At 37.3% G+C, this 26353-nt stretch overlaps 1 protein-coding gene across 2 annotated transcripts in view; it reads right to left on the bottom strand.

The window, feature by feature from the left end:
- LOC141450216 (uncharacterized) overlaps positions 1-25952 on the bottom strand; it is a 111353-nt gene extending 85401 nt beyond the window's left edge. The window contains exons 1-3 of one of the 2 annotated variants that reach the window (XM_074120413.1): positions 25813-25952; positions 17120-17345; positions 15826-16030 (exon numbers count right to left, since the gene is read on the bottom strand). In XM_074120413.1, coding sequence (XP_073976514.1) covers positions 15826-16030; positions 17120-17313 — 399 coding nt within the window. In that variant the 5' untranslated portion in view covers positions 17314-17345; positions 25813-25952. Of the gene's footprint in view, positions 1-15825; positions 16031-17119; positions 17346-18160; positions 18319-25812 lie in introns of those variants that run through there. The other variant, XM_074120414.1, reaches the window with a different exon arrangement.
- Between the last annotated feature and the right edge of the window lie 401 nt (positions 25953-26353).

Genomic DNA, 26353 nt, shown 5'->3' with positions numbered 1-26353 from the left:
TCCATTAAAGGTTTGTTCAATTTTTCTTTTGGGGTTAAAGGCAATTCCTAGGGAATCATATCCCCAAGCCCAAAGTCCAAGATTTCCTGTCATCCCACTCCCCTTCCCGAAGGCCATTCCTTCGGTGATATCCTCCATCCAAGTTCTCCTAGGCCTGCCTTTCCTTCTCCTCTCACTAGGAATGAAATCTCATGATTTTCCTAGGCCATCTGTCACCACTTATACGCATCACGTGGCCGTACCATTTAAAATCACATTTATAATAGACTATAGTCTACACTAACACTCAGCACAGAAGTCTGTCTTCCGCTATTTATATGTAGAATGTTCATTCAAAATGCAGCTTCAATATTACGCACAGCCGTCTCAATAAAACAGTTTAGATAAAACAACAATCTTGACGTCACAGCTCTTCCAGCATTACAACTGTCCTACCGGACAGTTGTATAAGGGTTGATCGTCAAAAACTGCACGAAAAAGCGTAACGTTGAAAAACACCCAACTTTGACAATTTTTTTCTCTTTTTCTATAAAAGATAAAATTCCCAAATTTTCTTTAAAATATATGGCAAATCCTCCTTTATGACTTTAATTTTTTTGCAACAACATAGATTAAATAGATTTTGAGAAATACGTTGCTGAAAATGAGCAAAAACGGCATTTTCAGAAAATGTTCTTGTTCTTGTTCTTGTTGTTGTTCTTCTTCTTCTTCTTCTTGTTGTTACCTTTTTTGTAAACAACGTAGCGCCTAAACTCGCGAACCGATTTTCATGAATGAGGTGTCATTCGATTCGGAATTTTATGTAGACGTGCCTTTTGGGGGGTCTCGACGCTGTACATCGAATGGGAGAGGAGTTAGCCCCATGTATGTGAGACCCCCTACAAAATTATTATTACTAATAACTCTGTAAATCTTAGCCCGATTTTGATAAAATTTGGTAGGATGATAGGGTGAGGGCTTCCCTACGTAACATTAAAGCGACGATCTGCTCTTACACTTGTAAGGGGAAGTACAGCAATCGTTTCAAATTATCCACACGTGAACCGATTTTCATGAACGAAGTGTCATTTGTACGGATTTGCACTTTAAAAGTCTCGACGCCGTGCCTCATATGGAGGGGAGTTTGCCCCACCCAAATAAGGTCCTTTCTAAAACTATTATTACCAATATTTCTATAACGCTTAGTCCGATTTTGATAAAATTGAGCACGAAGAAGTGATTAAAGCTCCTCTACGTGGCTGTGAAGTGCCATCATGCTCTTACTCCTACTAAGAGGAAGTACTGCAATCGTTAAAATTATCAATGAGTGAACTAATTTACATCAATGAACTGTCGTTCGATTCAAAATCTTTGTCTCTTTGCCTTTTAGGGAGAAGTACTGTAATCGCAGTTTATTTTCCTTGCTCCTCTGAAATCACAGTTTAATTTTGCTATTTACGTACAAATACCTTCCTATTTTATTCAAAACGCTTTCTCAAAAAAATTGTTATTGAGGATGGTTTGGGGACCGCAACTATAACCATTCTTTAAAAAGATCTCTCCAGTGGTAGTTACGGTTCCAACTTAACACCTTATCAGGTTATAATGAAACTATTGCTTATTAGAAATGCTAAGAAAATCTGTAAAGCAAAAAAGGAAATCTATCCAAAAGGTACAAAAATCTCTTTAACAAAAACTTACAGTTTAAAATGTTAAGTATAAGGGTTATTACACGCCAAAAGGTACACAAATCAGCAGTCCACAACATTTCATTAATACTTCATTGATATTATTTAAGTAATTTTACAGCATTAATTTTCATTAATATTTTTTCGAATTTATTAGATGTCACAGACCCTTATGCTGGCCATTTTCATCTACAAAATATTTGTTCAAGTAGCACTGTAGATTGACTGTAATATCTTTTTATCAATAATAATCAAACTATTAATTACAGGTTAAAAAGAAAAACGTTATAAAAAATAAAAAAAATTATGAGGCTAAAAATTCAAAACCTTTTTTTAAAAAATGCTCACACCAACATACAATTAATAAAATCAATTATTTTATTTTATTTATTTATTTTTATTTTTAAATAAAAATCGTCGGTTTAAGTTCATTCTTCGATTAAAGTAATTGTTATTTTATGTAGTAGTCAAACGTTTATAATAATAGGTAATAATTAATCTGGCTTTATCCGCAAATAATATAGTTTTCTTCAATTACATTCTCAATCTAGGTATTCATCCCACAATGTTGTGTATATGTAATATAAAGTAAATAAGATATGCATATTTTTAGGATAGCTAATTATTCCAGTATTTTACTATAAGTAAAATTAGGGGGACTAAATTAAATTACAATTGAGAAATGAATAATTATAGTTGTATAATCTACTTGTTATTAACTGTGTGTTATTTGTGCTCACGAATATTTCGGTAAGACGAATTCAAGACAGTAGCCGACTCTAACTTTGTCTTTTTCTACTTTAACGTGCATGTATATGTGACAGAATAAGGGCATAATAAAGATAAATCAGGAGAATAATTTGAAATGGAGTTAAAATAAAGTACCTATTTAATAAAGAAGATATAATACACATTTTATCATAATTATAACAAAATAATATTATGAATGAACTGGCCAGCATAAGGGTCTGTGACATCTAATAAATTCTAAAAAATATTAATGAAAATTAATGCTGTAAAATTACTTAAATAATATCAATGAAGTATTAATGAAATGTTGGGTACTTGCTGATTTGTGTACCTTTTGGCGTTTAATAACCCTTATACTTAACATTTTTAACTGTAAGTTTTTGTTAAAGAGATCTCTACCAAAATCTACGTAAACCTCTCTGAGGTTTCTTGATGTACGTCATGTACTAGTTTAAATAAAAGCGAATCTTGACAATCTAGACATCTCATGTTCAGAACCACTTCCAGCTGGCACATTGTTCAGGTTTTGGAACGGCTGAATTAGCAACAGTTTTAGTGGCTGGCCAGACTTCCCCTGATAATGCCCACTTAAATATCGTTTCCTTCCGATATTTAATAGACTTACATGTATTTTACATGTATTTGTACAAAGTTCATTAAAAAACAATATTGAACTATTTTCCTACCTACCTACATCGAATCGGTATACGAGCTAAACTCCGTTGTGCGAAAAGTGTAAGGAGGAAGAAGATTTTAAACATGTCGTCATGGAATGCCCACTCTATAAGAAAGAAAGAGATGAGCTGTTCATCTCGCTGTTCACAAAAATTTAAGTGCGCCATTTTAGATACGAGGACATCATCTTTTCTAGTAATGTCTATGCCCTGAAACCTGTTGAAGATTTGATTAACAAATATACTTGTGGATAGGAAGTTACATAGTTAAGATCAAATATCCTGGGAAGGAATAAGCTTTGAAGTTTGGCTTCAAAAAAAAAAACTATTTTCAATAAACAAAACAAAAAAAATCAGTTAAAAAACTGAAAATCTAGCGAAGCGCCATTTCCTGCCAACTGATCTTTTTCGCTTAAAGACAGCCATAATCAGACTAGATGGTCTTAAATGGTTCATTAAGGTATATTCCTAAAACTAAGAATTAAGTTTAGGAATTTTTGCCAAGATCTTGTTGACAATGTGAGACTAGGCCCACCATTGGGACAGGAAATACGATTTTTATTGTTCCAAACCCAAGAAGTGTCCACGAAAGAAAATGGCGCAAAGAAGTCGATGATTACGCGACCCGGAAGGAAGTTTTGATAATGAAGAAAGACGACCAATAGAGAGCAATTACTGTAATTAGTGAATGAGACGGTCGACCAATGTTCGTAGGATAAACTGCTTCTGCTGCTGCCCTTCCACAGAGCACACGCCAGTCCTAACACTTTAGGCAATTAGGTGAGTCATATACAAAAATAACCCTATCGATTTTAGTGGCGCGTTTACTCTGCTGAAAATGGTTTGGGTGCATGTTCGAACAGGAATCACCGGAAACTGGAACGTCTCTGCACAGAATGCAGATCGTCTTCTTTAACCGCAACTACCGCTTTACTGAACCGATTTCCCACTCCTCTTTTCTTTTGTATAAAGATTTTCTTTTCTCCAAGGTGGCTCCAAAAATTTTTGGATTATGTTCAGTTTATGAATCCAAGGAGGATTCATTTCCGCGCAATCCTATTGGGATTGGAAAGGAACGCTTCCCTCTATAGTTTCATTTCCATGGTTTTCCCAAATTGAATAATGTTAGCAACGTTTGCAAAACTGCAGTTTGCTTGGAATATAGGGGGGGATAAGAAGCTGGAGGATTGCGTAAAAGTCTTGTGAGTATGCTGGTGTTTTCCGATGCTATTTATCGACCAAGTGGGGTAATCTGGTGTTTTTCCCCTTTTGGTAAGCAGATTCTAATATTTGTCTGGCTCCTTTGGATTAAATAATTCAGTAGGCGAACTATAAACTTACACCACAAGGTGACCCCATTGAAGATTTAAGTAGTAAAGGTATTAAGCCTTTCTACTGATCACATGCTACTTATAGCAGTAACTTTTCATTTTTTCTCAATTTTTGATTTTTGTTTACAAGGTGTGGCTATTAAAAAACGAGACTACTGCTATAAAACATTTTATTTTAAATTTATACATATTTAGTTATTATCACCTTTAATATACACCCCTCCCCTATCCCTACAACGCTCCATGCGAATTTACCATTGTTCTGAAACAGTGCTGGAAGTCTTTTTCTGTCAGCTCCTGCGCTTTTTCTTTCACAGCTTCAACGGACTGCTGAAATCGTGTTCCTTTTAATGCAGATTTGACTTTTGGGGGAACAGATCTAAAGTCACATGGGACCGCCAAGTCAGGCGAAGAAGGAGGTTGTGGGCTAAAACTGGGATGTTGTACTTGGCCTAGAAACGTCGTCTTGACAGACACAATGCAGTGTAAGGCGGCGCCGGTTGTCTTGATGGAGAACCCTGAGGACTTGTTCTTCCACAAATCGGGTCGTCGTTTTTTCCTTACTCTTTTACGGAGTTGAGCAAGCACCTCACCGGTAGTAATGTTTGTTAATTATAATCGATATTTTCATCCGTTTTGGACGTGGAAGGGCTGACCCGGGCGGTCATCATCTACGACGACTTCTCGGCCATCTTGGAAACGCTTGAACCACTCAAAAACTCGCGCACGTGATTAACATTCATCGCCATAAACTTCTTTTAATAAAAGATCAAGTTTCAGTAGCGGTTTTATCAAGTTTTGATGTGAAATTTCACGACAATTCGTTGCTCTACTACATGTGGTAGTATCATGTTTTCGGCAAAACGAAACTAACACCTCCTAACACAAACGACGGTTCCGGTCAGACACATTTCTCTACAAACACATGGGGACGCTGCAATCGAAAGAGAAGGCTTTACGCTGCACAGCTGTCGGTCGTTAGGATTTCGCGCATACATAGGTTCTTCTGTAGCAGCATCAGTCTCTTCATTTAATAGTCACACCTCGTATTTCTAGAAATTATTCACTATAACTTGAAGTTAAAGCCTGTAAAATTTGGCTTAAAGATATTTGCTAAATTATTATTTTAAATTTAAAAATATATATTATTAATACTGAAGTTGAGAATCCATTAAATTTATAATTATAACAAAATTAAGTAATTTTGTTTCGTAAGGTTATTGTAAATATAGTATAATAATGGCGATTATAGAAAATAATAATAATACACTAACAAAGATGGAATTTAATTTAATGTGAAAAAGAAACAATTCAAGACTAACAGACAGACAAAGAAGTAAACAAAAGATTCAACAAACGCGCATGCGCGCAAATAATATCATTTATAAGATATGTCCGTTCCAAAACAAGCCATATCGATGTATCGTTATTTATAATAATTATTACGATACGCTTTTGCAACATAGAGCTCATTTAACTACGCGATAACAACGCAATTCAGGGTCGTTTGCCATAATTGCTGATTTATAATATGACAACTTGTTATTGAAAACTATATTCAATTAATTTCTAGTTAATGATAAAAAATAAGTGACAAATAATAATGGAAGAATTCCATTTTGAAAAGTAAATATGTTGGTTCTGTTTTGCAAGACAAGCGATAGAATGTTTAATAGCAGTGATTCCGCCCACACACCGGAAGAAGATCGCTGCTTCAAAGACTAACTCTTTCCGCTGGCTAGTTTCAATCAATTTCATCAATACTTCCACTTGCCAATATTACTGTCAGACAAACCTAAGTCTGGAAACGATTTGAAGCGTGAAATAAATAGCTATTATGTTACATTAAACTTGAAGACTGAACTGATTCACCATTGCAGGAAATGTGTAGCAAACAATAACCGGCTAGCTAACAGAAATAACAAGGAGACAATAATAACAATAAAAAACCTTACTGTAAAGCAACGGATCAGTTTATTTTAGAAGAGGAAGGAAACGGTAAGTGCGAGCAATGCTATCGCGTTACTTTAGTTCCGGTGTTTGCCTGATTTCTGGTTATTTATTGGTCGCAATTTGCCCAGCTTTCTAACTGTTTCTAACTGCTAACTGAGTTCAATCATGGATTACGAAGGTTACATTGTAGAGATGGTTACCTAGTTGACAGCATGGTGTGAAGGTTGTAAAGTCAAGGAGGTAGAAGATGACGAACCCTAAAAACTGGGTCCATTCCCTTTACCTCCCTCTACTTCCTTCAAAGTCCCTTTACTTATGTGATTTTCCTTTCTCTCCAAAACGGTGCCAACGGGTTCCTCTAAACTAGGTGTAATTAAGCATCACCTAAATGCTCTTACACAAATCGCCGTAAACTTTAACCTTTGAATTAGGTTAACAGTACAAGACCATGAACATAATGGTTTGCATCAGACAACTGGTAATGTAACTTTACAGGACTTAATTTTACCTCGATAATCGCTCACACAATTCTGTTCTTAAGATTAAATAAGTAATCGCCTCTTTTTTCAGGCGGGGCTTAACGTCCAACTACCAAATTAGGTGTCGGTAGACGGAGGTGACTAGCAAACATACTTTACTGTAAATTTATTTTTATTAACCATTAAATAAAACCCAAGCAAAGCCTTGGGAAAACCCAAGCAAAGACGGGGGGAATCGAACCCAGTACCCACAATACATATTGGCTTCGCAGTCTCACTTCTAACCGCTCGGCTACCGTGGCGCCTTGTTCTTAATAGAACTGAATTTTAAGCTCTTCTTGCAGACGATTGTTTTGTTTTAATTCTCAGCGTAAGACAAAATTTCGAACTTATATATTTATGACGTAATTGTCTAATAATGAATTGATGTTAAAAATAAAATCAGAATTTAGAGATAGTCTGATACGGAAAGACAATACCGTTATATTTACAAAGAATTACAGTTGGATTTAGGGGAAAAGGGATATATTCATGATAAAAACTGTATGAAGTTTATTAATGTAATAATGAAGCTGAGAGGCGTACTGGTTAATTTAAATTTTAGCGTAAACAGGGATGAAAATAGGCCTTTATTGTTCTCTCTGGAATCTTTGAAGTGGTTGAAGATATCATCCTTTTATTGGGGAATGTCCCGATTCTACAGGAGTTCAGGGTACAGTACTTGGGGAAATAGAAAACTCAAGATGAGTGAGGTTATTCTCTATTTGAATGGCCTTGATTGGTGCAAGCTGTATAAGTACACAATATCTCCGCTTGGAGTTATAGACAATTTTTAATAAATCATTTTAAATGTTTAATACTGAAATAATATGTTTAGTTCCGAACTTTATGGTGATGTAAATTAGAGTCAACTCGGCAGACGGACTCTAAGTCCGTGCTCGAAGTATGTTTTGTTTTGAATTAAAGAACTGTTATGATTATTTTGCTAACTAGTTAGGATAAATATTTTGTTTTCTGTATGTTTGTAAGATCTTGAATAAACACAATTATTATTATTAGTTATGACGTTCCCCCATCTTGTACAAGAAAGACGAGTACATCACTGTAATTACATCAATATTTCCACCCTCCTTTTCGTAATTACATCCTCTTAATATACCAAGCAAGATGGACGCTTCAATCGAACTTATGAAGTATGAATGTATTTATTAGGTTGAGTGTTGTATGATTGATTTAGGCTATGGAGAAATGAAGGACTATCGATTCCAGATGGTAATTAGAATATACAGTGTTTAGTAAAAAGTCCGGTTAATATTTGTTGTCTAGTTACCATCCTAGGCTAAGGCATACAGGTGCAAGGATTATCAAGCATTTCATCCGCACGTACAGTGGGTCAAAAAAAGTATTCTTACACTAAGTTTTCTTACTTTATCTTCTGAACTTTTGTTTCTAGGATGACTATTTCTTCAGCACTGAAATCGAAGATAGTAACAATGAATTTAATGCTCTCATTTTCTTTTATAAACATAAAGAATTGATTAAAAAGCAGAAAAATAATTTATTGTATGCAAAATAAGTATTCATACACTCAGTCTGAATGTTATAATTAACGCAAAACTAAAGACCTAATATTTTGTAAGCAATCCCTTAGCATTTGTTATTGCCTGAAGCCTCCTTGGCATAGATTCCACCAGGTTTAGTGTCTCTTGAGATGTGATTTCTGCCCATGATTTCTTTAAATTGGTTCTGAGCTCTTCTCTGGAAGAACATTTCAATTTTCGAATTTTTCGCTCCAAACAAGACCATGAATTTTCAATAGGGTTTTATTTTTCTGCTTTTTAATCAATTCTTGTATGTTTATAAAAGAAAATGAGAGTATTAAATTCATTGTTACTATCTTCGACTTCAGTGCTGAAGAAATAGTCATCCTAGGAACAAAAGTTCAGTAGATAAAGTAAGAAAACTTAGTGTATGAATACTTTTTTTGACCACTGTATGTCTGTAGTTAGACTACAGTATATGAATGCACTCATTGCATGTTTCTATTTATTGGCAAGTTACTGTTGCAGGTTAGAGCTAGTCGCAGCAAGATTACCCAAAGAGCTTGGTCAGTACAAATCTTTATGTACGATTCCTGTAAAGCAGGAAGTAGTAAAGCTAACTGTGATAAGGTTGGAGGCACTGTGTTCCTTCGCTTCCAGTTTCTGGGAACGGGGTTTAGAGAGAAATCCAAGTTTTCTGTCGAGAAGGTCTTTACAAATGCAAAATTTACATTAAAAAAAAAAATGGTTAAGATCGCCCCTCAAGTATTTGATGTAAAATTCCCAGTGAACACGTAACCAAATATTGTCCACTAATTACAGATAAAAAAAACCAATTTATTTATTTAAATGGGGGCGCCTTAAGGTGAGATGAGAACGCGCCACACTTTATCATATTTCCGCCAATTCTACGTGTAAATATGTATTTCCAGAAAAATGGTGACATTTCAAGTGGTCTCTGGAATTTTGAGAATTTATGACGGGCATAGTCGGCGTCAAGTGTTCTTAACTGGGCTGATAAATGTACGTAATTATTAACTGTTTAAACAAGGAGTTAGGTAATTAAAAAACAAAAAACTAGATAATTTACATTTAAGGGAATCTATTTGGTCTATTTTCTACCTTTTTTTACTTCTGTTACAAGGAGCAGTTGTGTCAAAGTGAATCCATTAGAGTAGGCTGTTATTGGGGCAACAGGTGTGCAGCTAGACCATAATTGAGGCAACTTCCCACAGATCGCCTTGACCCTGTATATACCTGCTGACTACCATTCTTACCGGTACATAACTTCCTTTTTCTTTCTTTTTTTCGACCAGGTCTTATATTCTTTTCAAAAAAAAAATACCTGCAAGTCAATGTAGAGAAGATGGTTCTCTTTATAATAGTTTGCTAAAACTTTACACAGAAATGGGAGCTTAAAGAGGGCAGAGCCTACCCCAGAACTGCTGGAAAAGTAAATTTCCACAAGAAATAAAAGACATAACTCTATGCATGGATAAAGGTAAAAGAAAAATCTTGAAGACGCTAATTATAGACGCAGAAAGTAGGTTATTCAAGTTGAAAATACTTTTCCAAAACACCGAATTCTACTTTTAAAAACCATTTTTTTTTGGAAATGTATATCCAAGCACTTGTTAACATTAAACTTAAATGCTATTTCAAGAGAAAATCAACTACTAGAATGCCTTGGAAAACTGTTTCGTATTCCTAGGTTTTTGTAAAAAAAAGGAAATCATCCAAATACTCGTTTGTTACTCCTTCCGGTTCAGGGATGATCGCTATAAGTTTTAGTCAGGATGGGACCCAAAAATAATAATGGCATGCTCACACATGTTTCCTTAAAACCAATCCTGAGGACCACAAAATTGGTTATTTCCAGTAAAAAACGAAAAAAATCACGGTCCCAAAATTTGATCATGATCACAATGAAGTTTTCTCATTACTAAGTAGTATAACAAAAGTAAAAACAATTTCAAAACACAAGAAATACGCTTATATAGATTACTTGGTATAATGTCTAAAGAAAACTCGTTTGTAATCTTATTTAGGAAATCATAGATAATGTGAAATATAGGTGCAGATGACACTTTAGATCAATTTCATCAAATTACACAAACATTTCTCTAATTTTACTATTTCCTGAAATTTTCTAGATTAAGAAAATTGTTCTTCTGTTTTAGAAATTCTAGTCTTTAGCTTTGATTTCCATGCTCGACATCGTATTGTGATTTATCTCATTTATGTGCATCACTATTCACTAAAAAACAATGATTTTTTTAAAGTTTTGACGCAATAACAATAAGTTTGAATAAAAAAAACAAACAATTGTTTACATTTTAAAGTAACAGTGACAATAAGTTCAGTTTAGCGTTTAAACTGGGGCTTAACTTAAACTGGTTTTATTAAAAATCTAAAACAAGTCAAACCTGAAATAGTGTAGATTGTTTTTTTTTAGTTTTTGGCCAGCCTAAATCCTTGCTGAATTTTTAACTTTAGGTTAAAATAATTTGACGATAACTGTGGTGATAATTTTTAAAAAATGAAACACGACACTCGTTATAAAAAAAAAAAAATAAAAAAAAATAACACAAAAGAAACAATATTCACGACGTGTAGATAGTAACCGAGGTTAATTCGAAATGTTTACAAAGCTAACACTGTCCGGGAGATACGCAGCAGCAAGCTTGCTCGCTGGGCGTCACAATACACAATGTGTACCAACTCAGTAAAGTATACAAGCGATCTACTACTACGGGGCTGGTCGACCCCCACCTGATTGCTTTAGTGTTTAGGTTAGCCTGTAGTGGCGCTAGTTGTTTGCTGTTAGTTTAGTTGGCTATTTATACCAACAGATGGCTTTGGTTAAACATCGCAACTTATACTTGGGACAAATTTTTATCTTGGAAGACAAAAAGGTAAATTAGAGTAAGTTGTTATGATGCAACTTTAAGTCTCATATCCACTCGTAGGAAAAGGGCTTACCATTTTCACACACGATACGGTTTAATGGTTAGCCTTGATAGGCGAGATTTTACTCGTATTTACGTACGTTGATACAGATGTACGATACGGGCAGATTTAGCCTAAAAAGTGAGTTATTTACGCCCTAATTTAAGTTTATTTCAGTTTTTTTATTAAAACAATGATTGCCAAGACACTTTTAAAATATGAAATTTGAGGTAACGTCCTTAAAAAAGGCCGTTGTCATTACGCTTATGATAGGACAAGCTCCCATTACCGTCAGGCATGGAGGAGCGTATCAAGAGTTATACGAGGAGCTGGAGGCTGACCCAATTCTGGGCCTGCCTTCGGACTTTATGACTCCCAAATATAACTTCGACAATCCTTTCAAAGTCTGCATTGGGGACCGGGAGGCTTGGAGACGTGGACCCACCCCCAGTTGAGGGAGATTCGATGTGGTACACAGATGGCTCCAAGACGGAGGAGGGTGTGGGAGCGGGAGTGTACGGGGCGAAACCGAAATGTAGCTTTTCGGTTAGTCTAGGGAAACTAGCTACAGTTTTTCAGGTTGAGCTAGTTGCAATTAGGTTCTGCACTACCGAGATTAAAGGGCGAGGAATTATCAATTCCAAGGTCGTAATTTTCTCGGATAGACAGGCTGCTCTACGGGCAATTAGTTCCTACCAGCACAACTCAAGGCTGGTTTGGGACTGTCTGGGTGCCCTGAAAGAAATTAGTGACCAAAATAAGGTCTTTCTAGTTTGGGTACCTGGTCATTCAGGACATAAGGGGGAACGAAGTGGCAGAATTATTGGCCCGGGAAGGCTCTGCGGGACACTTCGTTGGCCCGGAGTCCTGTTTTGGTGCTTCGAAGTGTGTTAAGACTAAAAAAGTCCTATTAATTTATGGGTGCAGAGTAGGTCTCAGGAGTGGTGGCTCGCCACCACTGGACAGCGACAGGCGAAGGAGTTCATCAGAGGCTATTCGCCGAGGCTGACTGCAGAACTAATCCGTCAAGGCCGTGGGGCTATAAGGATAATTGTAGGCCTATTAACTGGGCCACTGCAGGCTCAGAAAACAGATGCATCGCATGGGCCTGGCAGATGATAGCCTTTGTAGGTTTTGCCAGGAAGAAGAGGAAACTGCACTGCACGTCGGGGAGGAAAAACCAAGGCCTGTAAGCTTTACCCAAGAGTCACTCTCCAGCATTAAGATCTGATTAAAAGGACAGGTCTGGAGGGTGAGCTTTAAAGTGAGGGAAGCCACAATAGATCCAAACGGGTCGCAGTGGCGTAGGCCTTGAGGCCGCCCTAGTCTAATCAAATCTAATCTAACGTCCTTAGTGTTGGATTTTATCCGCCAAATCATGAACGTCTATTGTATCTTTGACCGTTTTAGGATCTATCATTTTATTTGTACTGAAAAATAAGTAAAATTCCATGTAAAGTACTTACTCCAACTTACAATTCATTAACATGAAGAATAACCTATATGCACACCGTACAACCTCCCCACACTCAGACGATAACAACAAGTGAAATAGAAATCTCCACACCAAACTGTTCTAATCTACCACTAATGATGGATGATAATCCGAAACCGGCCAGTGATACAATAAACATGCCTGTTACGAACGGATAAAATCGTAAGATTTTAAAAAATCTTACTTTTATCTATGGTAGTATAGTTCACAAATTAGCCGACGGTGGCAGCACCTGCTCATAGAAATGTTACTTCTAAATGCAGCTGTCAAAATTCCCATTGATTCACACTGGCCGTCATTATTTATCATTTACTTGAATTTTATAATTTTATAATTATTATTTTATATTATCAAATTTTTTTAATTTTTATTTTAAACTGAAGAATAAATTGGATATTATTAGATTTTCTTTTAATTCCAACGTTTCGAACACCTTTGGTGAAAGAAAAAATTCTTGGCCCCGGCTAAAGATTACATCTTGGATTCTGCACAGGAAGTACTGCAACACCCACAATAACCTTTTTGGACATCATCAAAACGGAAGTGCCATATTTCAGTTTTTGGACGAAAAAAAAAGCTCAAGAATTTCTTTAAACGTAGTTTCCGTTTGCGCAAAAGCAGTTCTGCAGCTTTTACTGGAAAAACTTAGCCGGGAAAATTCTATTCAAGGCAGTTATGGGCGGAAAGAAAAGGCGGGTTGGGTTTCCCACTAGTGTTTCTCTAAATTGTTAAAAAAAAAAAACGCTTTTCTCAAAAATTTACCGAACTTACCTGCCCAAAGGAGAATATCTTAGCCGTCATTACGCACAAATTACTGCACCGTCCAACCATTCTGTCCTTTTTCTTAACAATATACTCACTAATTTACTACGTGCACTACTCATAAAGTCTTTATTACTATACAGGTGCAATAATCTAACAAAACGTTTTTGTAATCGCCAGTAAATCGGCCAGGTGAGTGTGCGCAGTGAGAAGGCGCCAAGAACGGGTTGGCGTCAGCTGGTCTGACCATGAGGTTGGGACAAACTGCCGCCCAGCAGAAGGGAACTAAGTGCCGGTGAAAAATCGAACTCTGGGTAACCTCTCACTCAAGCGTTGCAAGCACAACATGCAAAAGGTCCCAAAACTTGCGACTAATTTTGGATTCGAATCTAGGAAGCCCACTCACTTTATAGTCGAATATTTTGGCTACCTTTGACTTTCGAAACTTCAACTTCTACACTCTTAATTGCCTCTAAAAAGAATTCAAATTTCATCTCAAGTTTTCAAATACGGGTTATCACCAGAACAACACCGGAGTAGAAGTATCGATTTTCGCCAATTGGTCTATTTTGGGTCTCTTAGGTCATCAAAACTCAAAAGACACGAAACTGTCCAGTGTTCGAACTACACGTTTCGTTTAAAAGCCACCTCAATACCGGATACGAGATTTCGGTCGAAGTCGATTAACCGGAAGTATACCTCTACTTTAAAACTTTTTTAGTTTTCTATAGTTTTCTCAAAAAATAGCTTTAAAGTTTTAAGCTCTACACTAACATTCTCATTACACCCTTGCAGTTGCACGCTAGTCTCTCGAAAGTAGTTGTAACAATTCTACTCAGATCAGGGCACCCCAAATAAGTACTTCCGGAGGAAGCACGAAACTTTCACACGCTCACAATTCTTCCTGTTACAAAGTATAATAACAGAATGTGAACATAATCATCCTCCTTGATGATCAACAGAGTTTCTGACTTTCTGAGAAGTTGCCTCGAAACTCCAGTAAAATAAATAACTAGAAATGTGAAGACTAGAACATCGACACCTGGGTGCCGCCAGCTAATGGAAGCCTGTAGTTGAATTAGCTAAACTAGGCCTAATTTGGAATTAAGTGGCTCGCACACAGGGAGCGAACAGGGTAACTGACATCACGGCTGCCAGGCTGCGCTAGTGTTGGTGACTCTGCCATTGAATAATTACATTACACACAGACCTCATCAATTTATTACGCACTGAACAGCCAGCGCCAAGTCTCCTAATTAATTAACGCTTCCTGTTTTAGTCTCCTCTCTTATCTCTCGAGAGCAGAAGTATTGCAATTACGTAGAATTCCGATCACTTGAAAAAGGCAAACAAATTTATTTTTTTTTACAACTTGCGTCTTTGAACATGATTCAACAACGGAAATCAAAGAGCGTTAAAATTTTATTTTATGAAAATATGGAACAATTTAATTAGAAGGCCGATAGCCTATCGCCAGTGCAACTGTACAGATCGGCTTTTCCCACTTTTCTTGGCATTTGCCTAATGTTTTCATCTGAACATATCGGATATTAGACCTATCGATCTATACCATGGATCTCCAAACTACGGCCCCCTGAGGACATTTATCCGGCCCCCGCCGCACTTCCGGAAGGGGCATCTCTTTCATTGGTGGTCAGTTAGAGGAGTACTATATGTGGCGGTGCCGGCAAAGCGTTACTTCTGATGACGCGGGATGCACGCGTCACGGCTCCGAAAACAGTGTAAAATTTCAGCAGAAGTAGGAAGAAAGGCAAAGCACTATAACTAAACCGGACATTGACAATATCATTAGCCCAAAAGCAGGTCCATAATTCCCACAGAAATACTGGGCAGTTTGTTGATTTAAATTTACTTGTTCTTTATCTGAAATATTCTATTTGTTCCCGTTTTGTTTGTTTTATAGTCCGGCCCTCCAACGGTCTGAGGGACAGTGAACCTGGCCTCCTGGGTAAAAAGTTTGGGGATTCCTGGATACCGTTACCGATATCAACTTATGCTGTTCTGAATCCGGTTTTATGGAATATTCAGGGGGAGTTGTGACCTCATGTTTCCTTCGAGTATCTCTTCACTACAGTCAACAGACACAATCAACAGTAACCTCTAATATTTACAGTGTTGGCACACCTTACAATATCAAATAAATAATCTCTTGTAAAGGTGATGGCAAAATCTAGGAAAGTACGAGTACTTGAAACTGACTGACCTTGAGCTGGGCGTCTCGGACATCTCCTTCGGACTTGGACGCTCCATTGTTCGGCTCTTCGGCGTCCGTTGTGGCGCCGCTGATGAACAATGAATTCTCCGAGAGGCACTTTTCCAGCCTAGGCCCCACTCTCAGTCTGTTCTCTTCGTAGGTGGTGAGAGGCGTCACTGCCGCCTCTTTCTTGCAAGGAACTGCGCCGATGGATCTGTTGAACAGATTTTTAGATAAAATAAAATGTATAATACATTCTGTAGGAAACAGAATTCTACAGGGATCTTGCAGATGCCCTAGCTTGACGTTTTGAACCATTTCTATTGACACTAAATAGAGTGTGGTGAAAAGATCTCAGCCGTGGTCAGAGATGGAGTTGCTACCAATGAATTTAGTTTTTGTTACAACCCTCTGACTTCCACTTAATCCCAAATATGAAGAACTGGGAGCGTGGAAATGGTTTTAAGAGAATTGAAGAGGCAGACTTGGAGGGGGTGTTTTGCCACAAATCCCAGAGGATAATTGTAGGTCTATTAACTGGGCCACTGCAGGCTCAGAAAACACATGCATCGCATGGGCCTGGCAGATGGCTAGCCTTTGTAGGTTCTGTCAGGAAGAGGAGGAAACGGCACTGCACGTGTTGTGTCAGTGTGAGGGGCTTGTCTGGCTAAGGATGTTACTTCTCGGAGAGGAAAAACCAAGGCCTGTGAGCTTTACCCAGGAGTCGCTCTCCAGAATTAATAGTCTGATTAAAAGGACAGGTCTGGAGGGCAAGCACTAGAGTGGTGGGAGCTACAATAGATCCAAATCCTACGCAGTGGCGTAGGCCTTAAGGGCCGCCCTATTAGAATCTTATCACACATCCCAGAATCGCAATTTCAGGGATAGAATCTATTCTTGGGCAAGGGCGAGTGTTGGTCTAGTGGTTATGAAGCTTGGAAGTGGGAGAACCCCAGTTCGAATCTAGACTAAATGTTAATAGTTCCACCCTCGTCCTCGTCAATTCATTTGTTACTTGGACTTTAAAGCCTCGCCTGAAAAATAGATGATTATTTTACTTTTTTCTAAAACCTTGGACAAGGGCATTGCGGTAAGCGGTGACTAACTTTTTTGAACTAAAAGACATTCCTGACCAGACCGATAACTATTCACCTTACTTCTTTATTTCGTGAATCGTGGTGTGCCTGAGAGGGTCATCATAGAGTAATCATTTTTAAATTCCACGCAAAACTTCTTTGATTAAATGAACTACTCATATCTTCTACACCATCTGCAAGTCCAGCTAGAGCAGCCTGCCACTTACCTGGACATCTGATCATCCTCTTCATGTCGCTTGTGCAAGGCCAGCGGCGAACTTGGCATGGATTTCACTAGTGTAGTTTCGAAACATCTCCGCCTGAGTAAGAATTCCGGAGAGCCAATTTCCATGATGGACGGCGGCGGAAGATCCCCCGGCGGCGCAGGCAGGATCTTGACGGCTATCTCGGGCTCCGTCATGCCGGCCGTTTCAGCTTCCTACTGCCTCATCTCTGCAACAATTTCCTTAATTTAGATTTCTTTGTTTCCTGTGAATGCTAGCGTTACTAAGCGACGAAACTCGCTCCACCGGAAGCAACACTTTACGGATGAAAATTTTATAACATTTTTTTGATAGATTTTCCCGAAAATTACTCTATTTTCTTTAAACTGCAATATTTATTTGAAATATATTTCCATAAAAAAAAGTCAATTAAGCCTGGGAGATGTGGTGATTAGATAGACTTGTCCCTAAAGCACTGCTGAATAGGGTAACAAGTCAAGGGAGCAAGTAGCATTTTCCCGGTTTCAAAAAAAAAAGGAATACGCGTTTTGTTCTGAGAAGGGTCTCTGTTTCTGGTGCTTCAGCGACTTCCGGCATTTTCAGAGTACCTAATTGAATATTATGAGTAATAAATTAGATATGACCCTGTAATTCGGAGCTTGAAGGAACTTGACAACTTTTGGGCTTTGAAAGTTTTGGTCCAAGATAGTGGAGTGAGTGTCCTAAAGCAGTTTCCCTTTGTACTTGGGCCGCCTCGAAAATTTATGTATATATATATGATAAATCTGAAGCTTATTTACATAAAGATGTGTAAGCTCCTATTTGCGAGCGGTAACCGGCTAAACCGGTTCAAAGGTGAACTTTAGCACGAATTATGAGGAACGCCTTTCGTTTTCAGATGACCTCAAAAGGTTTTGAAGCTTGATTTAATTGAGCTGTTTTCGTCTTCGTGTTCTTTAAATGGATTAAATTTTTAATGAGGGGGCTTCTGTAGAAAACCTTTTGTTTTACAATTGAGCAGAAAGTAGGTTGGTACTTGCTTACCTTTCTAATTAAATAAACTCTACCAGGTGTGTTGAAGAGTCCAGTAGGAACTGATTGGCTAAGGGCACAAGGTAACCTTTCCACTCGGGAGTTTTTCTTTTATTTTTCCCCGTTGCGTGAACAGTAAACACTTGAACTATGTGTGCGGAAACTTGAAGTGCAGCTCGCCAGAGTGTGCGGTTGGCGCTTGCGCACTAAACGACTCAACCCTTCACACTCACCTCCCTCTACAGCACGAGGCAAGAGGGTTGTCCAGAATAGGGTGGTGAGGTTTATCGATTCCTGGTTCTGTACGGTTTAGCAGGTCGCCGTGTCAAGGCAGATTTCTCTGGATCTAGTGGGTGGGTGGTGTCCCAAAAGGATTTAAGTTTCGTTCCCGCTTCTCTTGATACAAACACAATAACAATTGGCGTTACTCAAGGTTATCTTCTAGAACTACGTAAAAATTTGCTCTTTCAGCCATCTCCAGGGTTGGGACGTTGGCTGAAGATCTGGGCACTTTTTTGGCAAAATCAATTTTGGAGATTCAGTAGCGGAAGTAATGAAAACGCACGTTACCCGGAAGTATAACCTTACAGAGAACCAGTACGAAGGTAACACAAAAGTCTAGGAGCCATTTTCGAGGAAGTGTACTATCTGCGTAATGTAAAAATACTTCCGGTTGAGGTTTCTTTAAAATCGACTTTGAAAATGCATTCCCTCCTCAAGGCAGACACTTCCGGTGGAAAGCCGGCAGCAGGGTAAGAGAGTGTGAAGAGGTAATGTCTACTTTTTCAGTCACGCTTTACGTCCAACTATCGCGGATAGCTAACATTGAGTTCTCCAATAATGTTTCTCTTTTGAAAAATTAAATAAAATCCAAATGCCTAGACCGGATGGTAGGACCCAGTACCGCAGAACATCTTAGCATTGCGAGTTGCGGCTATCGTGGCGTCTTTGGTTTTACGAAAAAAAAAAAAAAAAAAAAACACAGTTATAAATATTCAAGAATTGTCTCTTGTCAAACACAACTGAACAAAAATTAAAGACACGCAAAAATTGCACGCTGGAATTAGCGTACAGTTTTGAATAGCGCACGCTGGATACTCTGTAAGGCTATAATTGCCCCGAAGATAACAGCACAATGCAACCACTCGCCCGGCTACATGCGAACTCTGTGGACGCTCGGGCAAACTAAACAATTGGCGGTTTTCTTTTTGAATATTATGAATACTTTTTGCATTCTCTCAATAGAGGTAGCAGGAAGTACGGCGAACGTGAAGTTTTCACAAATTGAGTATTTACTTAGAGATAACCGCTTGGAGGTTCCTATAGCCTAAAAAGATTGTTTTTACAACTTCCTTAAAATATTATTATAGATTAAAATTAAAAACTTAAAGAAAAGCTTGCTGATATTTTTCACTTTTTTTTTTAGCTTTCCGTGAAAGTGGCTTTCACGTTTTCCTCTACGCTTACTACTGACATTTCCTGCACATAAATCTGCATAATTTTTATTTTAACAAAATATTTTTAAGAAATTAATTTTGCGGGGGACCATTCTTCTAAAGTGTCATCCCATTTTTGATGTACGGATTTTTACTATCTATAAAATATTAGTATGAATTTAAAAAAATTCATTGAAATTCCATGTTTAAATAAAATGTACAGGTTAAAAAACTACAGCAAGAGGAAGTCCTCGTCAGGGTTCACAACAGATTTCCCTAATTTCTTGTTTTCACAGCTGATTTGATGGTCGATTACTAATAGTTGCAGTAGATCGATTTGAAACATTACTCCAAACAAAATCGATTAAGGGCACTCCTGGGAGTGAGGTGGGGTTAGGTTTCCCTCTAAAGTGCCATTGCCGTTCATTGTGCAGGCTTACCACCATTTAATAAGAAACAAAACGTAAGACTGAATTTCTAAATTTGAAGCAAATTTTGTCTTTTTTTTGACATTGACTTCCGCCATACAGCCAGCATCGTCTAGGTGCTTATCACTAGAATATCACTCATTCTCCATTCTTACTTATAAATACATTCGCTTCACACATTCATCCCTCTACTATATACAACTAATTTACATACAAACTTACAACTAATGGATGGATCAGTACTCCTATATTCCTGCCATCCTTATAGCTTAACCGAAATTAAAATCATCGTAATCCTTCTCTAATCATTTTCTTCCAATCGGCTATAACTTTTAAATACATTCATATTTCTTAGCTAGCTCTGCTACAGATTTAAGCACATTTAAGTTGGCGGAGAATATTATATCTTCGTAGCGAAATGGTGCATCTAAATACCTGTACATGTCGTCAAACATACTGCCACTTAACCCAACAGATTCTTTCGTATTTTGAGAACGCTCCTACTTACATCTTACTTCTTATACTGATTAAGAAAACATGTAAGACTACTAAAAAATTCGACTAGTGGATCAACTGAGAGAAGCGGTGCGCGTATTACCCTTAAAGTACCGTTTTTTTAAATCAAGTACCGTCCTTGTGCAAAGAAAAGCTAAAAGTGTTGAGATCGTAGAAAACTCCTAAACCGGAAATGCATCTCTACTGCATGATTGTTATCGTCTTCGAGGTTTTTTTTTAACCTCCTAGATAGCTATTTCTACTTCTATCATCTTGCGAGTTTCTGGACCAAGGGTAAACGAAGGCTTCTCTGTAATATTTAGAGTTTACTTGTAATGTACAGTTTTACAAAACTGTGTTATGTTGGTAATAATTAAGTATGCCTCAAATGTTCCGAGTTTGATGAAACTTTGTCAGCTAGAAACTTGAGAAAAAAATTAGGTCGAGTGAGTTTTTACTACCTAGGACAGCGTTTCCCAAACTTATTTTGGCACGCGTACCACTTGGTAGAACATCATGCAAAATTGTACCACTACATAAAAATGATTGTATTTCGTGCAAATTTCTTATTCCGAGTGTGTTATTTTGCTATTATTATCTTTATTTGCATAGAGATACAATGGATCTGTTACAAAGGAGTTCCAAGTTTATGTACACTTTAAAAATTTCGTAAGATCTTAGTTTTAAAACTTTTTTTTTAAATAAATAAAAATTGCGTAAATATTTTTCTCTTCAAAATTATTAATTAATTTACAAAGTTCTTCTTTAGGAGTATTATATTTGTGCCCAAATTTTAAGCATTCAACTATCTGTAAGTACAAATTAAATTTAATGTTGCTTGGATAGAGCTTACTTATTATAATCAGTCTCTTTAACATAATTATCATTTAAGTTCTGCCACGTGATAATTCTATTAAATTTTCTTTATCTTTTTTCGATAATGATGTAGCTTTTCCTAAATTTTCTTTATAGAAGTTTTTTTTTTGTTTTCTTTTTTTGGCATTGGCTTTCGCATCATCTAGGTGCTTATCACTAGAATATCACTCACTCTCCATTCTTACTTATAAATACTCGTACATTCGCTTCACACATTCATCCCACTACTATATACAACTATTCACATACAAACTTACAACTAATGGATGGATCAGTACTCTATATTCCTGCCATCCTTATAGCTTAACCGAAATCCAATTATCATTTGTGTTTTCGTATTTTGGAAAAAATCCTTGATAGACAATTGTAATCCTGATAAATGTGCTATTTATATTTTCTGGTATACCTTGAGACAGACCAACCTTATTACTCTGTACATATTAACAACTTTACTGCTATAATATTATTAATTAAAATAATTTTTATGTATTATAGGAAAAAAAGGTTTCTATATTTTTATGATTTAATTTTTTATGTCTGCCATTATTGATTATTTTTCGCGTACCACCAACCAGCAACTCGCAAGGTTGGGAAACACTAGTCTAGGTGGTCAACCATTTCCAGCTCTCCAGGGATGTCGGTGATGCGTTTTGAAAACCATCGAAGACTTTAACTTGCTGAGCGATAATAGTTTAATTGTGAAAAATTCGGGTTATAAATTTAGTTTAGCACTCTAGAAGAACCTTCCAGCATTTCCCGTGGCAAGTTAGTGCTGAATGTCCACAATCAGAATTGAAGGAAGCAAAAAGAGAGATGTCGACAATAACTCTTGTCAAGAGAATTTGGAGCGCAAAACAAGCAACTCTTGGGGACCCCTGCGGTGCACAAAAGACTTCAGTTGCAAGTAAAAGTGGTGGGGATGTAGTGCACTCGGCCCACCACTAGAGTGCACTGAGTGTTCTAGTATTAGTGCAACCCTTAACAGAAATCCACCACTGCCGTCAGTCAACAGAAACCGAACACAATCGTCGGCCTTGTTCGGCTGTAGTCACGGGTCCGTTATACGGGCTACCTGGACCAAGAGCCGCTGGTTCAGTATTAAAAACTGCGTGTGAAATTGCTACCCGGTTCTTCTCAAACGCTGAGAATACTTACTGTGGGGTGATTGTACAGTTTACAACCCCACGTTTAGTGATGATGAGCCGGTCAGAATGCTGCAGCAGAGAGGTTATTGCATGTTGAGTCACAACGACGGGACCTTAACTTTTTGTTTCTTTTTTTTTTTTTTTTGGTACCATAATCTCATGGACTTCACCAAGAACTGCGGATTTCAAGGTCAGTAAACTTTTAAAACTTTATCTTTATAATTCTGTTAAACACCAATAATTTGTTTACTTCCTGTCTTAGTCTTTAATGAAACAGTTTCCGGCTCGTGCAGAAATCGTAATTTCAGTTTCACTACCTCCGAGTTCAAAAATGTGCCAGTTTTTCTGAAAAAACTAACTAAAGTAAATTATATCGGAAAATATATTATAACTTTTATTTAAAAGATATTTCCAAGAAAATTCAAACGAAGGCACTTGTAAGAGAAGGGAGGTAAAGGCAATGTGTGGTCACTCATTATGTAATAGTGATGACGGCGACTAGGGGTGTGGTGGTTATGAAGCGTGGACTTGTAAGTGGTACTTGCCAGTTCGAATCCCCGTGCTATTTTTTGTTTGTTAGAAAAAAGAAAATTACAATAGTAAAGCATGTGATTCCGCCCCTGGGCACCTAATTGGTGGTCGTTAAGTCCCGCCTGGAAAAAATACGACTATTAATCAGGATTAAATATGCTGCTAAAGTGGTGAATTCGAAGAGAATCGGTTGAACGAAATTTTGAATCGCCTGGATGATTGCTTTTACCCTTTCCCCTCAGTCCACCGTAACTCAAAATGGATATATCGCTTAGATACCATCAGCGGTCGCGATGTGAGGTCTTGTTTGGCCGGAAGTGATTCATTCAATGAATCTATTTTCCAGGTTTTTTTTTTTGTGATCTGTGCCCCAAAAACAGTTCGTAATTTTGTTTTCCTTAAACACTACGAACTGAAAACTTTAATTCGAAACGTTTTGAAAGGAACATTTTCATTGAAGTGACGTGAAAAGTTAGGGAAATGGCTGGGCTTCTCTGCCACTTCCGGGTATTGCGCGGTCACACTGCCAGTATAATAATATTCAAATATGGAGTCTAAATTCCGAACTGAATAGTAATCGGCTATCCAGAAGGGTCACTTTTTTCCGTGTAAATATTTATTTGGGGGGGCCATCAATGGCGTTCTCAGAAGGCGACGGAGTTAAGTCCTTCTGTATTCAGGTTCAAATAGCTGGATAGTGTTACCTATCGAATTTAACTTGAAATTCTTTTCATGAAAATCGATTTTTATGGGAAGGGGTCTCGAGCTGCACGCTTGCTGCAAAAGACCTTTTATTTTAATGAACTCGTACTGAGGTCAATTAACATTCAGTGAATCTTCAAGTTCCAAGAAGACTTTGAGGAATGGTGAGGTAGCAAGAGATTAGCTTGTGAGTAGATTCGCGCTAGAGTTATTCATTTTAAACAAATTATTTTAGTATTTTTTTTTTGGAATGACGTATCACTTGATACAAGATCAAAATTTGACGGAGGCGCTGCAGCGTGTTAGGCAGCAAGATTTGATTAGGTAATAGTTATCAGAGTCAGTATTTATCAGCCGGCCCTGATTGTTACTTGGACATGTTCAGGAAAATTCTGTACCTCCTGGCTGAAAATTAGTCGATGTGGTTGAGGTGACCCGAAGAGCGACAATTGCTAATTGGCCGTGACACCATCACAAGCTAAACTTGTTGCTTAGGGTGGCACACAAGGGCAGTAAAGGGCTTTGAGGCGGGATGAATGGTCAGTGTTGATTGGAAGATCTGGCCAATACAAGGTTGATATGGCTACAGGGGGACCTTGCTAGCAACACCTCGCCGTTCTACCAACCCTCCAGTCACCCTGCTCTATAGAACTCAACATTTAAATGGAAACACACATCCTCTCAGCGTGCAGGGGGGAAGCTGAGGTCGTGTCTATGGCTCAGATCCGTTAACCGTCACTCACTACCACCAGCAGGGACCAGCTTCTGCGTGTAGATCGGGGACTTGTTTTGTTTGCAGCAGCTCCAACAGGGGCCCCAAACAAAAGACCTCTCATGCGCTTTCCCCCCTCGGTCACCGCCTCATTGTCTACAACCTCTTTAAGACTTGCCCTACCAAAATTCAGCCTACGAACCGTGTGACCCGATAAGAACAAAACCAGATCTGACATCAAACCCTGACTTCCATTCACAGATTATATTCCACCTTTAACAGATAAACATTTTACAAAAGTTTCCTGCCACTAAATACAGATAGCTAGGGGTAGGAATGATTTACTCGTGAGCATAAGAAATTAGAGTGTAGACCAACCTTATTTCAGTTTTTACAGAATTTGGACTGTTATATTTGGAAAAAACTTTTTGATAAGTTATTTGATCTCTCTACAGAATGGTTCATCTGTTTTGGTTCGCTAATTCATTAATCTAAAAGGTCGAAAAATAATTGCTAATTTCAGAACTTATTTTGTGTTTATTTTTTGCCAAGCTTTCAACCTAGGGAAGTATAATATATGACTGAAGCATGATTGTACCTGAACAGTCACGGCGGAAGACACAATCTAAAACATAATTATAAGTGTGAATAAGTATAAGCCCTGAAGATGACCAAGTCCATAGGTCGAAAGCTTGACCAAAATATGTCTGAAATTGGCAATAATCTTTCTTCCTCATTTGAACTCTTACGTAAGTAAAGAAATGTTTCCGTAATTTATTCTCAAGATTACTTATAAGATTTTTGTAAAAAAAATATACAAATGCAAAAATTAAGGAATAAGATATAAGTTTAACAGCATGCAACTCTCTTCCTATAGTAAAAGACAAAAACTATTCCGACCTTAAGATCCCGGGTTTGAATTCAGCTGCTTTCCCTGTCCAATGGCGTCTATAACTTTTATAATCACAGACAATGGCAAAATATTACTGGTTGAAGTTATACTTTAATAATTATTATTATTAAAAAGTTTGGAGAAAACCTGGAACTTTTTTGAAGAAAAACTTTTTTTTAATTTTTTTTGTCTAAACTGTTATAAAATGGAACTTTTTCAAAAATTTTATTGAACTTTTCAACTCCTAGTTTTAATTTAAATTCTAATCTGAAAACTAAAAAATCACAATAATTTCAAAACATTAACCAACTGAACCACTTAAACTGTGAATACACAATACTCATGTAATAACTTCAATGGAAATTTTATTTGAAGAGGTTTTCCGAGCGTGGAAATATTTAGGGGTTTTCCTCTAAAGGGTCATTCTAGAAAATGTTTTGTACTTACCTCTTACATATTTTGAACTGAATATAAGTCGCCAACTAAATTAGGAAGATATATCACTTATGAATATAACCTATTTGTTGAAAACTGTGTGTAACCTTCACCTCACGTGACATAAATACCGATCCACAACTGGTGTAAATTGTCAAGATACAGTGATACCAAGTGTAACCATGTTATACTATTATCATTTAATATCTATGTCAATTAAAACTGTCCACTAGGCAGTTGTAAAATATAAGTTTACACTACATGTCATTCGATTATCAAATTGGTTTTTTTCATTACAATTACAGACCACTTCAATGGCAAGATAGTTGAAGTAGCCATTTACTTTTTCTTATCCAAATAATTATGCACCTTTTCGATTTTTACACATTTCGTTGACCTACGCATTTTGAAGCCCCCTGAGCATGAGTTCTATTATTTTTTTGTTTTAAACATAATGTTTGGCATTTTTGTGTGTTTAAGTGGTCAGCTTGAATTAAGAAAAGAAAATTGCTGAAATTCCAATGTGATTTTCCGAGTATTTCTCCATTTTCAC

The sequence above is a fragment of the Rhodnius prolixus genome, unplaced genomic scaffold (assembly GCF_049639745.1).
Source record: "Rhodnius prolixus isolate KJV_2025 unplaced genomic scaffold, Rpr scaffold_2, whole genome shotgun sequence".
In the NCBI taxonomy this organism is placed as follows: Eukaryota; Metazoa; Arthropoda; class Insecta; order Hemiptera; family Reduviidae; genus Rhodnius; species Rhodnius prolixus.
The sequence above is the reverse complement of the archived record's forward strand: the minus strand, read 5'-3'. Positions and strand labels throughout refer to the sequence as shown.